Source organism: Rana temporaria, chromosome 1, assembly GCF_905171775.1.
Source record: "Rana temporaria chromosome 1, aRanTem1.1, whole genome shotgun sequence".
NCBI classification, from domain to species: Eukaryota; Metazoa; Chordata; class Amphibia; order Anura; family Ranidae; genus Rana; species Rana temporaria.
Genome location: NC_053489.1, coordinates 600,604,270 through 600,622,241, shown reverse-complemented (window position 1 = coordinate 600,622,241; position 17,972 = coordinate 600,604,270). Strand labels below are relative to the sequence as shown.

The window sequence follows — 17,972 nt, the reverse complement described above, 5'->3', positions numbered from 1 at the left end:
AGAACGAGTGCTCCCGTCTCGTAACTTGCTTCTGAGCATGTGTGTTTTTTTCACGTCGTCAAAGCCCACACACGACCATTTTTTACAACGTTAAAAACGACAACGTTAAAAACGTCGTGAAAAATTAGAGCATGTTCTAAATTTTAATGGCCATTTTTTACATCGTGAAAAATGATCTGGAGCCCACACACGATCATTTTTAATGACATTTAAAAAAAAAAATGTATTCATTTTTGACAACCCGAAAACCCAAAAATCGTGTGTACGCGACATTAGCATTTTTTCACTCTGCTTGGGCACTTCAGCACTTTTTTTTTACACAATGTACATGAACAGTTCTGCACTCTACGTGGATAGCACGAAGCAGCTCAGAGGCTGGACTGTTATATAGAGCTCTTTAACCACATTAACTGTGATCAGCTAAAAATGTTCGTATATGGACAAATTATCACTGCGGTGCATTTGGCATTCAACGATCCATATATGTGGTACACACAGCAGCCAAAAAACATCTGCTTACATACTGCGTTGACAGCAGATACAGTTGTAAAATGACCACACTGGCCAATGAAAGTGATCATAATGCCACTGTTTCCTAATGTCCATACAATGATATGGTAGGCTCAGTTTCAAAATGTGTCAGAAACAGACACTCTGGCCAGATATATTAGGATTGGTCAAAAGAAGCATTAGAAAAAGGAAAGATCTAGGGCCAGATTCAGATAGATCAGCGGATCTTTAGATCCGCGTAATCTGATTTAAGATCCGCCGCCGCAAGTTTTAGAGGCAAGTGGGTAATTCACAAAACACTTACCTCAAAACTTGCGGCGGCGGATCGTAAATCCCCCGGCTGAATTCAAATTCCGCGGCTAGGGGGAGTGTAGTATTTAAATCAGGCGCGTCTCGCGCCGATTTAAATGCGCATGCGCCGTCCGCGAATTTTCCCGGGGTGCATTGCTCCCAATGATGTCGCTAGGACGTCATTGGTTTCGGCGTGAGCGTAACTTGCGTCCAGCGCTTTTGTGAATCGACGTACGCAAACAACGTAAAAAAAAAAATTGACGCGAGAACGACGGCCATACTTAACATTGGCTGCGCCTAATAGAAGCAGGGGTAAGTATACGCCGGGAAAACGCTTACGTAAACAATGTAAAGTGACTGCGTCTGGCCCGCGTACGTTTGTGAATTGGCGTATCGTGCTGATTTACATATCCTCCCCTTAAATCAGCGAGAACACGCCCAGCGGCCATTTTTAAATTGCAGTTAAGATCCGACGGTGTAACACAGTTACACCTGTCGGATCTTAGGCATATCTATGCGTAACCGATTCTATGAATCAGTCGCATAGATATGACCGGCCTAACTCAGAGATACGACGGAGTATCAGGAGATACACCGTCGTATCTCTTTGAGAATCTGGCCCAGAATTTTTAGTTCAGCCTAAATTAGAGGATGAACTTAGGGCTTAAGAGATATTTGACAAATATAAAGCATGCTTATGGAGGCCGATGAGTTTTTAAGTGGTTGTAAACCCATTGCAACCACTTTAACCTACAGGTAAGCCTATATTAAGGCTTTACTTGTAGGTGCAACAAATATCTCCTAAACCTACACGGTTTAGTAGATATTTGCAAAAGAAAGACACCGATGTCTATGGCGCAGGTGCACTGAGCGTGCCTTTACTGAAGGCGATCATGCCGTTAGTGGCGGCACATGCGCGGGAGTGACGTCATTGTGGCTCCGGCCAGTCACAGCGCCGGAGCCGCGATATGCGGAAGTGAATCATGGAGAGATGGTGCTGACAAAGGAGGTGACCGTGACAGAGCCCTGCTGTGGGGGCTTCGATCTCAGGTAAGTACTTCATAATGCCTTTGCCTTGTAGGGTGTTTTAAAAAAATAAATGGAATTTCCATGTTCTATGTACTGTGGGAGACCAAATATAGTGAATGCAGAGTGCTGGGTTTAGTAACACTTTGATTTGTATAAGTTATGCCATTCTGGTAAATTAAACATTTTTTTTTTTTATCAGCAATTATTATTGAATGAGTATAACCTCCACTATAATTACAATGCAGTGCTGCTGTGTGTCCTTCATGGCTGATCAAGGTCTGTCTATAGTGACATTTTATGCCATTTCAGGGGGCTGTCAATTTCTTGCTCAGTGTTTGAGCTTACAGTCTGAGAGTGGGAGTGTGCTGGCGCTGTATGTAATTGTGCCCATGATGAGTACAAATAAAGAGGAAGTAAACCATCTTTATTTTAGTAAATATAAACTTCTAAATACCTTTTCTCATCCGCAGTAAATAGCAGTCTTGCTCATCCGGCAGAGCACTGGTAAAGCTTGTAGGAGGAGTTTTCATTCTCCTCTTATTGTCCTATGAGGCTGTATGACCCCTGACCCTCTGTCTGGAGCCTGCTGATTCGCCCTATGCTGATCACATGCACCCTCCCAAGAAAAAAAAACTCTCTAGCAATACATACCAAACTGAGCATGTGCAGATGAATTGGGCACTGTGGAAGAAGAGGAGGATCAGAGAAGACAGGATCAAGCAGCCTTTTTACACAATGCAGAGGATTAACCCCTTAGGTTCCACAGTGAGTAGAATACGCATGCTTTACTGCATATACAGACTGATTTTACTGTTGTGGGTTTAGTTACACTTTAACTAATATATATTATGCAGACACTATGAGCCAGATTCACAAAGAGATACGACGGTGTATCTACAGATACACCATCGTATCTCTGACTTACACTGGTCCTATCTATGTGCCTGATTCATAGAATCAGATACGCATAGATAGGGCTAAGATCTGACAGTGTTACACTGTGTTACACTGTCGGATCTTTTTTTCCATTTAAAAATGGCGCCGGGGGGCGTTCCCGCTGATTTACGTTGAATAATATGTAAATCAGCGAGATACGCAAATTCACGAACGTACGCGGACCCGACGCAGTCTTCTTACGACGTTTCCGTAGCGGCTTTCCCGGCGTATACTTACCCCTTCTTTTATCAGGCGCAGCCAATGTTAAGTATAGCCGGCGTTCCTGCGTCGAATTTGAATTTTTTAACGTCGTTTGCGTAAGTCGTTCTCGAATACGGACGAACGTCGTTTACGTAAGCGTCGAAACCACTGACGTCCTAGCGACGTCAGTGGGAGCAATGCACGCCGGGAAATTTCGCGGACGGCGCATGCGCATTTAAATTGGCGCGGGAACGCGCCTGATTTAAATAGTACACTCCCCCTAGCCGCGGAATTTGAATTCCGCCGGTGGATTTAGGATCCGCCGCCGCAAGTTTGGAGGTAAGTGGTTTGTGAATTAGCCACTTTCCTCTCAAACTTGCGGGAGCGGATCTTAAATCACGTAGATCGAGCGGATCTATAGATCCGCTGATCTACGTGAATCTGGCCCTATATATTATATATTAATAGTGGAATAGCTTTTTTAGTCAAAGTCCAGTCGAAAGAAAGTTTTTTCTTTCATTTGTACAGTGTAGGGAAGGTGTAGAGTTTTTTTTTCCATTGCTGTCCATGTTCTCATTTAGGAAAGTCACCTTAGTTCTTGTCCCAGTAGTGGGGACAAAAACTAAACTACCTCTGTTTAGATTTTATTGCTGATTGCATCCACCACTTCCTGTCCCAGAGACAATATTATTGTCCTCGACAGGAAGTGAGGGAAAATCTCCTGACTAGGGACAGCAACAAAATCTAATATAAGTTCTAGCATTTCTCACTGTATTCATTCATTCATTCAAGTAAAAAATAGAGGTTTGGCTAGAGTTTGGAAACTATAGATATACAGCATTCGAAAAGACCTTATCACCTTGCCAATGCAGGGCAAACTTACACTGTCTTTGCAAAGGGTACCCCTGACCAGCCTATTCTCACTTTGCCCATGCTTCCTTGATGTTCCTTACTCTGTTGCTATCCACTCTGAAATCAGCAATGTTGGTGACCTGGGGGAGCAATGATGTCACGCCTTTGGACATGTGACAATAGTCACAGGACAGCAGGTCACATGCTCCCCTATACCCAGAAGAGCAGCAAGGGGGCACAGGCAAGCTAAATATAGGGGGTTGGGGGGAACTTTACAGAGACACGTCACAGTACCCTGCATTGACAAGGTGATAGTAATGTATCTCCATACCTCCCAACTTTTTGAGATGGAAATAAGGGGGAAACCTATCAGCAAAAGTTTGCAGGCATAGGACACACCTCTTGCCACACCCCTTAAAGGAGAATTGTACAAAAAAAACAAGGGCCCGGATTCAGATACATTTGCGTATCTTTCGGCGGGCGTAGCGTATCTCAGATACACTACGCCGCCGTAACTTACAGCGGCAGGTCCCGTATTCAGAAAGAACTTGCGCTGTAAGTTACGGCGGCGTAGTGTAACTGGGCCGGCGTAAGCCCACCTAATTCAGATGTGGAGGAGGTGGGCGTGTTTTATGTTAATTACTCGTGACCCCACGTAAATTACACTTTTACGAACGGCGCATGTGCCGTCCGTGGACGTATCCCAGTGCGCATGCTCCAAATTACGCCTCAAAGCCTCATTGGTTTCAACGTGAACGTAACTTACGCAAAGCCCTATTCGCGAACGACTTACGCAAACAACGTAAACAACGCAAAATTCGACGCTGGCCCGACGTCCATACTTAACATTGGCTACGCCTCATAGAGCAGGGGTAACTTTACGCCGGAAAAAGCCTTACGTAAACGATGTAAAAAAATGCGCCGGGCGGACGTACGTTTCTGAATCGGCGTATCTACCTAATTTACATATTCTGCGCGTAAATACACGGAAGCGCCACCTAGCATCCAGCGTAAATATGCAACTAAGATACGACGGCGTAAGAGACTTACGCCGGTCGGATCTTAGGGAAATCTATGCGTAACTGATTCTAAGAATCAGGCGCATAGATACGACCCCGCACACTCAGAGTTACGACAGCGTATCTTGCGATACGCTGTCGTAACTCGTATCTGAATCCGGGCCAAGATTGGTTAAGCCCACAAGTGCTTTTTTTTTAACCACTACTATTCCTTTATATTGGCTTTTGCAATTTACAAATGCAGCAATTTAGAAATCAGATGAAAGTTTTAGCACTGGGAAACACAATTTGATAGATAAAGATTGCATTTTATATACACCTATATAGATCAGACCAAAATGAGGGACAAATGAGGAGGAATGAAGGACAGAGGGACATTGCTCCGAATCAGGGGCAGTCCCTCGAAATCAGGGACAGTTGGGAGCTATGTCTCTCTACTGCAAAATAAACTGGGGGAACCATAACAGAACAGTGCCAGTAAACTTTCTTATGTCCCGTACACACGACCGGATTTCCCGTCGGAAAAAACTCTGACTGTTTTTTCTGACGGAATTCCGCTCAAGCTGACACGAACACACCAAATTCCGACCGTCCAAAACGCGGTGGCGTACAACACTACGACGAGCCTAGAATAATGAAATTTGATGCTTCCGAGCATGCGTCGAATTGTTTTTGAGCATGCATGGTTTTTTCTCCGTCGGAATTCCATGCAGACGAACAAAATTTCTGATCGAAATTTTTTTTCCGTCGGAAACATGTTCTACTTCTAATGCCTCATACACACGATCGAAATTTCTGATGGAAAAAGTCAGACTGAATTTTTTCATCGGATATTCCGACCGTGTGTATGTCCCATCGGACTTTTTTAGTTGGAAATTCCGTTTGTCTGTATGGAATTCCGATGGAGAAAAAACATGCATGCTCGGAAACAATTGGACGCATGCTCAGAAGCCTTGAACTTCATTATTCTAGGTTTGTCGTAGTGTTGTACGTCACCGCATTTTCGACGGTCGGAATTTGGCGTGTCCGTGTGTATGCAAGACAGCTTCAGCGGAATTCCGAGTTCCGAGTTTATTCCGATGGGAAATACAATATAATCGTGTGTACGGGGCATAACTCCGTCGGAATTTTCACCGGAAAAAGTCCGATGGGGCATACGCACGGTCTGAATATCAGATGAAAAAATTCCGTCAGGCTTTTTCCATTGGAGATTTCGATCTTGTGTACGAGGCATTACTGTAGAATGTGGTGGATATCATAATATATAACAATAGTATAATAATGATCCACACTTACCATGACTGTTGTGTGAGGTCGCTGGGCAACTGCAGCCTACAATTGTTGCCTGTCACATTCTCAGACTTTGGAAATGGCACCAATGTACTGTAAATTGGGTATGGTAACATGATCGCGAAGGAGAGGAACCAGGTTACCGCGATTACTTTCAAGGCATGTGACTTTGTTTGCCACACTCGTGACTGTAATGGCTTGCAAATTGCACTGTACCTTTCCAAAGATATGGCAACCAGATTAAATGTTGACACGCTCACAGAGATGCCTATCCAAGGAAACAAGAAAACACTGTTATCTCCTCTGGTCAATTAACAGAAGAAAACGAGAGATCTACACAGCATACATCACAAACTGACATCACGCGACCCTATTAGCAAACACAACTGATGTTATCAAAGGACATTGGTAAGCACAGATTAATAAGACATGGTGTCTGAACAAGAAACAATCAGGTCTTCAGCTTCTATCAAAGGATCAACGTGGGTCGCCGTGTACATGGATATACATGGGATTGTTAAATTGGCTGCTACTGATCTAAGCAACACTTGTGATAATCTGGCTATGTAGCGCTACAGGTCTGATCATTATTGCACATGAAGGTTTTTTTCTACAGTTTACTACAAAGCTGATAGTCCCCTATTACAGAATCATTTTCATAGCGATCTGTGGGCTGAATTAGGACGATGATTATGGCAGGCCACAGAGGTGCACAAATGTTCAAGGCTAGTCATATACAGTATATTGTCAAAAGTATTGGGACACCTGCCTTTACAGGCACATAGGGCCAGATTCACAGAGGAGATACGAAGGCGTATCTCCTGATACACCGTCGTATCTCCTGTCGTATCTACTGTGTTTCCCCGAAAATAAGACCGGGTCTTATATTCATTTTGGGTACAAAAATCACACTAGGGCTTATTTTCAGGGGATGTCTTATTTGTTTACGGTATGTACAATAATCTACATTTATTCAAATACAGTCATGTCATCATGACGATCTTAGAGTGGTTGTAACCCCAAAAAGAAAAAAATATATCCTGAACCTTTAAAGCATGATAGCCAGCACAGTGACCCGCCGTAGCTCTTCTTCTCCACTCTGAGCACTGCAGAGGAAGGGACCGCTGACGTCGGAGAGGAGAAGATCTCCAGCCGGTCACGTGAGCGCCCAGCGGCACTGTAAGTAAGGTATTTTCCAAAACAAAGTTACAAAAGGAGACACTGCACATGGGACTGTAGGCCATACACTCCACCCAACAACCATACTCCAGGTACAAACATAAATAAATACACTGACCCATCATTGGCGAATAAAGGCCGCGGTAATTTTATTGGTTTAAACACAAAATAATTTCAAATCATCATATCAATTTTATTCCATAACTTCAACATCAAAAATTGCCATTAATAAAGCAAAACCAAATAAGTGCAACTGCTCAGTTTTTGTCACTCAAGCAGCATTTAACTCATTAATTGACATATCACGTCCCCCCTGGATCCCAAGGTGACGCCTACCACATAAATTTACCGCGACAGGGGAGGAGGGAGGGAGTTCTTCAGCTGCTGCTGCCAGGGGAAAAGAGGGAGATTCCCAGCCCAGCCAAACCTTTTATAGCCTCTGCTGCTCCCAGAAGCTTCCGACACCTTCCATTGGCTGGCTGATGGTCCCAAATTTAAAGGCACAGTACATAGGAATTACAAGGCAAACATTAACCAATTACAAGCTAACTTCAGCACTTAATCACCTATTAACCCCGTGCTGGCCACAATCCCACTCAAGTGGGCTCCTAATGTGCCCCCTTTCTTATGGGACTGTAGGCCATACACTCCACCCAACAACCATACTCCAGGTACAAACATAAATAAATACACTGACCCATCATTGGCGAATAAAGGCCGCGGTAATTTTATTGGTTTAAACACAAAATAATTTCAAATCATCATATCAATTTTATTCCATAACTTCAACATCAAAAATTGCCATTAATAAAGCAAAACCAAATAAGTGCAACTGCTCAGTTTTTGTCACTCAAGCAGCATTTAACTCATTAATTGACATATCACGTCCCACAAGCCGGGCATGAGCATCATGCCCGGCCCCACCCCACCTCCGCGGCCTGCTCAATACCGTACTGCAATCCCAAATTAAATATATCAATCCCCACGTCCGAGAGGTGGACGCCATCCTGCCTGTATAACCTGGTAAAACCCCCTTCTAGATCCACATGTCTGTATGCCAGACCACCCAGCTGGGGCATGAACTTGCTCATGGCCCGATTTATACGCTTCCTCATCTTCTCCATGGCCCTCCTCTGAGTAGAGGAGAGCCAAGAGAGGCGCGGAACGATTTCTGAGAAAATCAAAATTGTACCTGGAGAGGCTAGTGAAAACCGCTGCAAATCCCTTTGAATCATAAATAACAAATCCAAAGTCCTTACTTTACCCAAATCATTCCCACCTGCGTGAATTAATAATACATCCGGCTTAGGCCATCGCTGACTAAGCCCACTTAAGTGAAAATAAAGTTGATGCCACTGAAGTCCCCGCACACCTTTCCAATAAACCTGGAATGATTCCGGACGAAAAGATAAATTAGTTGAATACCTACGCAAGGCCGCTCTCTTATGCGCCCAGTGAATATAGGAGTGTCCCAGAATCCAAACTGTGCGGGGCTGACCTGAAAAATTTAAATAAACAGGTTAGGGCGAACGTAAATCCTAAAACAATTTGATTTCCACCTCCCCATCTCTTTAATGGCCGATTCACACACCCCTCTGCGGGCCGCCTCTGATGCAGCGCCTATCCTAAATGAGTGGGAGGATATACGCATGTTCTGCAAACCCAAAATTTTTAGACACTTATGCAGCACTGCACCAAATTGGTATTTGGTAAGTGGCCCTCCATCCTGGTGGATTAAGAACAAACCCGGAACCGGGGGCCTAATGCTTAAAAATTGAGACACCGTGTCCACGGGGCAAATCGACTTATCGTTGTTCGCCACCAACCGAATCCCAACGCCTTTACCCAACGCGTCGGTCTTGGAGCGACTTAACCACAACTGAATTCCCGTGGGGTCTACCCTTACGTGATCGACTAAAATTCCCGACCCACCCCGTTTAGATTTTGGGAGTAGCTCTGATATCCGTAAAGCCCCATGAAAAGCGAGCACGAACGCCGTTCTAAAAAGCAGGGATTCAAAACCCGAAAAGCAAACGGACGACGCTATCTCGCACAGTTTACCCAAAAGATCCAGTGAAATCGGCCTTCTGTCATCTGGAACGAAATGAGCCCTCTTGTACCCTTTTAAGGCCTGTTTCACTGAAAAGTAAGCCGTGCACGGCGGAAAACCCCGCAGCCGGCAAAAAAAGGATATTCCCGCCAAGGTTTTTGAGATATGGCTAAAAGAAAAACTTTGCTCCATAAGGGAAGCCACAAACGCCAATAATGACCCCTCGGAAGGGCGGCCATCACTAACTCCTAACCCTTCTGCAAAGGACAACCAGCTCTTCCAAGAAGCAGCATAGCACAACCATGTCTTGGGTGCCACCGAACCCTGTATTGCTCTTGAAACTATGTCCAGATTAGGTCCCACAGATATTCCGGGCAACGAATCCCTTCCACATCCGCATCTGGCAGCAGCTGGCGAAAACGGTCCATCTGAAACCGAGATAACGCATCGGCAAGATTATTTTGCACTCCCGGCGTGTGCTTGGCTTTCAGCCACACATTAAAGTGTAAACAAAGAAACACAACCTGCCGTAAGATCTTGACCACCAGCAAAGACTTTGATGAAAGGCAATTTATGGCAAAGAGGACCCCTTTATTGTCTGTTTCCACCAGAATCCTTTTGTTTGCAAACTGAGCTCCCCACAAAGTTAACGCCACTAATATCGGGAACAGCTCTAACAGAACGATGTTTCTTGTAACCTCCTGAACCACCCAAGATTCTGGCCATGCTGCGCAGCACCAGTGCGTTCCCCATATTGCAGCAAAGCCCTTGGACCCCGCCGCGTCCGTGAATAACCTGAAATCCGGCGCCGCCACAAACTCCTCCTGAAAAAACGATCTCCCGTTATACGTCTCGAGGAAACGTGCCCAGACCAACAAATCCGCCTTAATCGAACTAGTCAGCCTAACGTGGGCAAACGGCGACTTTAAACCCGCTATTGCCAAGTACAGACGACGCGAAAAAATCCGCCCAACGGGCATAATCCTGCCAGCAAACGCCAGGACGCCCAACAGTGACTGCATCTCCTTGAGCAGCACTTTCTTTCTTGACAGAAAGGAAGATATTAATGAATTTAATTTCACCAATTTTGCCTCCGGCAAACGAAACTCCATCCTACATGTGTCTATGCAAATGCCTAAGAACTCGAGCGATGTCACCGGGGTACATGTCTTCTCCTCCGCCAGCGGAACGCCAAACTGCGCCGCCGTTTCCTGGAAAGCCTGCAATAGCTCCTGACAACACAACGAATCCCGAGGTCCTAAAAACAAAAAGTCATCCAGGTAGTGGACTATCTTGTCACTACCTGACTGAAAACCAACCACCCAATGCAGGAAAGACGAAAACGCCTCGAAGTACGAGCATGATACTGAACACCCCATAGGCAGACATCTGTCAAAAAAGTAGGCCCTGTCAAAATAAAAACCTAAAGAATTAAATGCCTCAGGGGCTATGGGCAACAGTCTAAAAGCCGATTTTATATTGGCTTTTGCCAGCAACGCACCGGGACCACACTGCCGCACTTTAACGATCGCCTCCTCAAAAGTCGCATACGTGACCGAGCAAAGCTCCCCATTAATCTCGTCGTTCAGCGAATCCCCTTTAGGGAATGATAGGTGCTGTATAATCCTATAAGCATTCTGCTCCCTCTTAGGCACCACCCCTAGGGGCGATATGCGGAAATTATCAAACGGGGGGTGCTCAAAGGGACCAGCAATGCGCCCTTCTGCAATTTCTTTGCCAACCTTCTCCCTCACGATCTGTGGAAACTGACTGACTGATTTTAAATTACCCACAATTGTGCATCCCGCCCCCGAGAATGAAGGGAGGGGGAAACCAAATTCAAAACCTCTACTGAGGAATTGCGCCGTCACCTGGTCTGGATACATTTCCAGCCATGGGCGCATACTTTCCAGCCTCACTGGCGTGCAGGCTTTTTGGAAAAATATCCCTAGAGCTCGAGCTAGCCCCGGCATTCGCCGACTTCTTTAAACACTTGGCCGCAGGGTGAGCCCCTGCGCAGTACGAACATTCGTGTCTGTATTTACAAGCCGCATTCCAGCGGCACTGGCTATCGTTGAACGCGAAACAGCTCCCTTTCCTGAAAACTGCGCCGGAATTGGAAACCGCAGCTGGCTTTGGCATGGCAGACCTCTGCGGAGCCAGCAGATTTAGCCACAGGCCAACGTCTTTCATACCCCAGCGCAACGAGGGGTGGACCGCCAATTTCTGCCTAAAAGACTCGTCGTAGTAAAACCAACCGAGTCCGCCAAAACACTTGTAAGCCTCCAGAATGTGATCCACATGCTGGAACAAACCACTACTGCGTTCCGGGTACTTGTCCGTCATGACACCTGCAAAAACGCAAAACGCTTGCAACCAGTTATTAAATGACCTCGGTATGGGTCTGCGTCTGTCGTCCTCATGTTTGTCGTTTTTCTCTGATTTAGCCATAAAATCCTTCTGTGAGGGTAACAGGGATAGAATGTCCATAAATTCCCCCCTCCAAATTTTTTCCTTCACTGACGTGCTTAGGTGATACCCCAGGGGAGACATTTCGCAGGGCATAACTTCCTTCATGCATGCCTCTGGCACGCTAACCCTCCCGGGGGAATTAACTTCCCCCGCCAAAGCCCCCGGGGCCATAACCACGTTGGGGGTTTGAATCACTGGAGCAATAGCAGAATGTGTGCTATGTATAGTATTACTGTTCAAATGTGACACAGGACTTGCAGACACAGCACCAGCAGGGGTCAGTGTTCTAACCAGGGAAGACAGTGAATCCATAATAGCATTTAAAGTCTGCAGCTGCACACACTCACCCACTGCTGGAGGCTGTGCATTGATGGCTGGACCAGGCTCCTCTCTCAGCATGCCTGCTGCAGGCTCCTGCCTGATAGGTGAGATGTGCTGCTCCTGTCCCCAGACGGAGACCTGTGGCTGCCTAGGTGAACGTGGGGGGAGCGGACGCCCCCTCCCCACTCTTGCTGCGGGCTGCACCGCTCTTCCTCTCCTGGCGTTTCCCCTAGCAGGGGACTGGGACATGTTCCTCTTCTGCCGTACCGAACGGCGCACGTTTGTGGGACCGCCCCCGCCATCTTCCTCCTCACACGCGCCGCGCCTTCTCTCCGCCTCCTCAGCTTGCTGGGATTCCCCTGCACGCTCCGGAGGCTGGCTCCTCCGCGCTCTGACAGGGGAAACCCCACTCACTGACGCGCTCTCCCTCAGCTGTTCTGAGGGAGACACAGACCCAAAGCCTGTAGCCCTTTCAGCTGGCTGGTCTGCAGGGACAATGTCCCCCATAACTAAGCAGCGCTTCAGCCACTCTTCACCCCCCTCACTGCCTGCCTTCTCCAAAAGCTTCTTAAAAGAGACTCCATACTTTACCAAGAGAAGGGGGGCAGCAGGAACCAAAAGTCCTAGTTCTTCAGCTGCTGCTGCCAGGGGAAAAGAGGGAGATTCCCAGCCCAGCCAAACCTTTTATAGCCTCTGCTGCTCCCAGAAGCTTCCGACACCTTCCATTGGCTGGCTGATGGTCCCAAATTTAAAGGCACAGTACATAGGAATTACAAGGCAAACATTAACCAATTACAAGCTAACTTCAGCACTTAATCACCTATTAACCCCGTGCTGGCCACAATCCCACTCAAGTGGGCTCCTAATGTGCCCCCTTTCTTATTATATAATCTTTTTACAAAATGGATTACATGTTTTTAAGACGACTTTAACTAGGGTTTATTTTCGGGGTAGGGCTTATATTGCAGCCATCCCCAAAAATAAAGCTAGGTCTTATTTTCGGGGTAGGGCTTATTTTCGGGGAAACAGGGTATGCGGCTGATTCATAGAATCAGTTCCGCATAGATAGCCCTAAGATCCGACAGGTGTAATTGAATTACACTGTCGGATCTTAGGATGCAATACTTCGGCCGCCACTGGGGGGAGTTTGCGTCGTATTCCAGCGTCGGGTATGCAAATTAGCAGTTACGGTGATCCACAAAGGTTTTTCCCGTCGTTACGTCGGCGCAAGTCTTTTTTTCCCGTCGCAAAGTTAGGTGTGCTTTAACATTGTGTAAAATTACTCCACCATGTTAAAGTATGCCCGTCGTTCGCGCGTCGCTTTTGAATTATAATTTTTTTCGGCGTAAGTACGTTACGCACGTCGCGATTCACAAACACGTCGGGCCGCCGTAAGTTCGCGCAAAGCACGTCGGGAAAATTGCGAACAGAGCATGCGCAGAACGTCCGGCGCGGGAGCGCGCCTAATTTAAATGGTATACGCCCCATTTGAATTGGGCGAGCTTGCGCCGGATGACTTTACGTTACACCGCCGCAAGTTTCCAGGTAAGTGCTTTGAGGATCAGGCACTTACACTGAAAACTTGCGGCGGTGTAACGTAAACGGGTTACGTTTCACGGCCGCACATTTTCGTGAATCTGGCCCATGAACTTTAATGGCACCCCAGAACCTGCTCTCTATCTAAAGTCAATCGGAAATTCTGACGGAAAAAGCTCCCATCGAACTTTTTGTAGCATTAGTTCGCAGGGTTCAATATTCAATGGCTGCAATGCAATGCACTATAGAAATAATCATTTATGCCTCTTCTCAATAGAGATAACAAACAGGCATGTGGAACTGATGCATTCTTTTTTATTTTCATTCCTAATCTACATGCTGCCGAGTTCTACAATGTACAGCACAGACTGCAGGCAGGTTGAGTGTAAACAATGCAATGGGGCAGATCCACGAAGAAGTTACGACGACGTATCTATTGATACGCCCAGGGGCGGACTGACAACTCATGGGGCCCCCGGGCAATAGAAGACTATGGGGCCCCTGGGCTTACAGATGGCCACCACGCCAGGAGGCAGTGCAGAGGGGGGGCAGCTAAAATCTCGAGGATTTTCACATCAAAAGCATGTCGGTTTCGGACATATCAGGGACAGATCTAAAAAAAACATAGATTTTTACATACTGTCCCTGGTTTTACTGAGCCTGGCAACCCTGATGGGGCCCCCTAGCGGCATGGGGCCCTCGGGCAGTGCCCGAGTGACTCAATGGTCAGTCCGCCCCTGGATACGCCGCGTAACTACTAGGATGCTCCGGCGTATCTTTGTTTTGTATCCACAAAACAAGATACGCCTGAAGCTGGGCTAGATCCGACTGGCGTACGTCTTAGTACGCCGTCGGATCTAAGGTGCATATTTACGCTGGCCGCTAGGTGGCGCTTCCGTCGAATTCCGCGTTGAGTATGCAAATTAGCTAGATACGACAATCCACAAACGTACGTCCGGCCGGCGCATTTTTTTACGTAGTTTCCATAAGGCTTTTTTCGGCATAAAGTTACCCCTGCTATATGAGGCGTACTCAATGTTAAGTATGGACGTCGTTCCCGCAACGAATTTTGCAAATTTTACGTTGTTTGCGAATATGGCTTTGCGTAGAATGACGTTCACGTCGTAAGCTTTGGCTTGTTGCAGGTTAATTTCGAGTATGCGCACAGGGATACCCCTACGGACGGCGCATGCGCGTTCAGAAAAAAACGTCATTTACGTCGGGTCAAGTAAAATTAACATAAAACACGCCCACATCTTTAACATTTAAATTCCGCGCCCATACGCCGGCTGATTTACACTATGCCGCCGTAACTTTAGAGGCAAGTGCTTTGTGAATACAGCACTTGCCTCGCAAAGTTGCGGCGGCGTAGCGTTAATACGATATGCTATGCCTGCTGAAAATTACGATCCGCTACGTGGATCTGGCCCAATGTGTTTACTGGTGCAAGTCGGTAAGGACAGCTCTTAAAGCACAGATCAAGATAAGGTTATAAGATTACATGGCTGTGTGGATATATTAGGTGTTTGCCGGACACTTTTGTAGTTTGAGGTCCTTCTTTCATGGTGTTCCAGACTGGTTGGACAATGGCTGGAGGATCTCCGGATCACTGCTCTATTGTGTTTAGATCTCCGATGCCAAAGTGGACGCAGCACTGTGATCATCTTCAGAGGCCCCTACTACTAGACTCTGCTGCAATGTTCATCTGCATGTACAATATATTGTCAAAAGTATTGGGACGCCTGCTTTTACATGCACATGAACTTTAATGGTATCCCTGTCTTAGTCCATAGGGTTCAATATTGAGTTGGCCCACCCTTTGCAGCTATAACAGCTTCAACTCTTCTGGGAAGGCTGTCCACAAGGTTATGAAGTCCACAAGTCCCCCCCTTTTTATTTGTTGATCTAGATGGACTTGTGTCTTTTTTCAGCCAGACTAACCATGTAACTATTTTTGACCATTCTTCCAGAAGTGCATTTGTGAGGTCAGGCACTGATGCTGGAGGAGAAGGCCTGGCTCAGTCTCTGCGTTAATTCATCCCAAAGGTGTTCTATCGGGTTGAGGCCAGTCAAGTTCCTCTGCCCTAAACTCACTCATCCATGTCTTTATGGACCTTGCTTTGTCAACTGGTTCAAATCATTTGGTGGAGGGGGGAATTATGGTGTGGGGCTGTTTTTTCAGGGGTCGGGCTTGGTCTCTTAGGGCCAGATCCTCAAAAGGGATACGCCGGCGTAACTGCTGTTACGCCGTCGTATCCCTGTTTCTAACTATGGAACTGATCCACAGAATCAGTTTCCAATAGTTAAGCAGAAGATCCGGCATGTGTAAGGGACTTACACTGTCGGATCTTAGGATGCAGTACCGCATCCGTAGCTGGGGGCATTTCGTGTCGAAATGCCGCCTCGGGTATGCAAATTAGCACTTACGGAGATCCACGAAGCTTTTACGCTTTGTTTTTTCTCCGTAAGTTTTAGTTTGCAAACGCAAAATTAGGGCTGCTTTTACAAAGTGTAAACTGTTTACACCTTGTAAAAACAGACCCTTCTGTCCAGCAACGCGATTTTTTTTTGTTTTGAATTTTTTTTTTCGCCATATCCTTTTTTATTCCCGACGCAACTTTATTGACCCGTCGCAATCCACAAAGCTCGGCGTAACGTCATTTCGCGCTATGCACGTCGGGAAAATTACGTCACGAGCATGCGCAGTACGGCCGGCGTGGGAGCGCACCTAATTTAAATGGGAATCGCCCCCATGAAAAGAGGAACGCCTTGCGCCGGCGGAATTTAAGTTACACAGCCGTAAATTTCTAGGTAAGTGCTTTGTGGATCGGGCACTTAGGTAGAAATTTTAAGGCAGTGTAACTTAAATGGGAAAAATTAAGTTACGCCAGATCTTTGTGGATTACCCCCTTAGTTCCAGTAAAGGGAACTCTTAAGGCGTCAGCATACAAAGACATATTGGACAATTTCATGCTCCCAACTTTGTGGGAACAGTTTTGGGGATGGCTTCCTCCTGTTCCAACAAGACTGTGCACCAGTGGACAAAGCAAGGTCCATAAAGACATGGATGAGTGACTTTGGGGTGAAGGAACTTGTCTGACCTGCACAGAGTCCTGACCTCAACCCAATACAACACCTTTGGGATGACTGCGAGCCAGGCCTTCTTGTCCAACATCAGTGCCTGACCTCACAAATGCACTTCTGGAAGAATGGTCAAAATTTCCCATAGACACTCCTAAACCTTGTGGACACCCTTCCCAGAAGAGTTGAAGCTGTTATAGCTGCAAAGGGTGGGAAAACGCAATATTGAACCCTACGGACTAAGACTGGGATGTCATTAAAGTTCATGTGCGTGTAAAGGCAGGCGTCCCAATACTTTGGACAATATAGTGTATCATCATTACCTGTTACCTTTAAAACTGGACTTAGCAGTTGTAAAGATAATACATAAGAGTAAGCTTTATATATATTTATTACCTCTCAGAGAGACCACAATGCTCACCCTGAAAAAGCCCCTTTCTTCACAGGATAGGCATCGCCCATAGTTAATATCTACTACCTGGACTAAAACTCTGTGTCTCAGATGGCTCATGTATATGATGGTGCCTGTGCTGTATTCTTTATCTTTGGTGCTGTGTATACACATCTCACGCATGATCAGCCCCCTGCATCTGCTTGGAACAAAAAAACCAAGCAAACAGCTCAGTAATTGACACTGTAATTGCATTGAAACATGTTGGCTATGGACCTCCAATAATTATATATGTGGTCAAGATGAATCTGCCTGCCTTTTATCACTGAGCCCCCACTGTGGACTTTGAGCCCTCGTTATATTGTGTTTTTTTTTCTTATTAGATTCTAAGGCTCTGCATCCAGCTTTGCAGTAACACACAGTGATTGTGCTTCGCTGCTTCTTCTGAGAATGTCCATAAGTACCCTGACCTACTAAAAACAATACACTTTGTGTTAAGCAAATATTGAACATTTTACCTTTTACGCGTTTTGGATAAAATAAGGGAATTTTTCATTTACATTTAAAAGCTGATGTTTCCTTTCACAATAATTTTGCAGTGTAGCTGAATAACAATGTTTTAACACATTAAAATTAGGGCTGTTACTGATCAAAATTTTTCTGTTTGATTAATCGTTTTTTTTAATTGATTAATCGACTAATTTCGATTAATTATAACGCACATACAGATCCAACTACTTTTAGATGATCTCCTTGCAGGCTGATTCCCAGTGCAGCTATCAACCACTGGAAAAATGGATAGCAGGATACAAAG

General features: G+C 45.9%; 1 protein-coding gene across 1 annotated transcript in view; it reads right to left on the bottom strand.

Annotated features, from left to right (window-relative positions):
* Positions 1–17,972, bottom strand: part of CCKAR (cholecystokinin A receptor) — a 90,446-nt gene that overhangs the window by 16,096 nt on the left and 56,378 nt on the right. Inside the window, exon 3 of the mRNA XM_040335158.1 lies at positions 6,135–6,396. Coding sequence (XP_040191092.1) covers positions 6,135–6,396 — 262 coding nt within the window. The remainder of the gene's footprint in view (positions 1–6,134; positions 6,397–17,972) is intronic.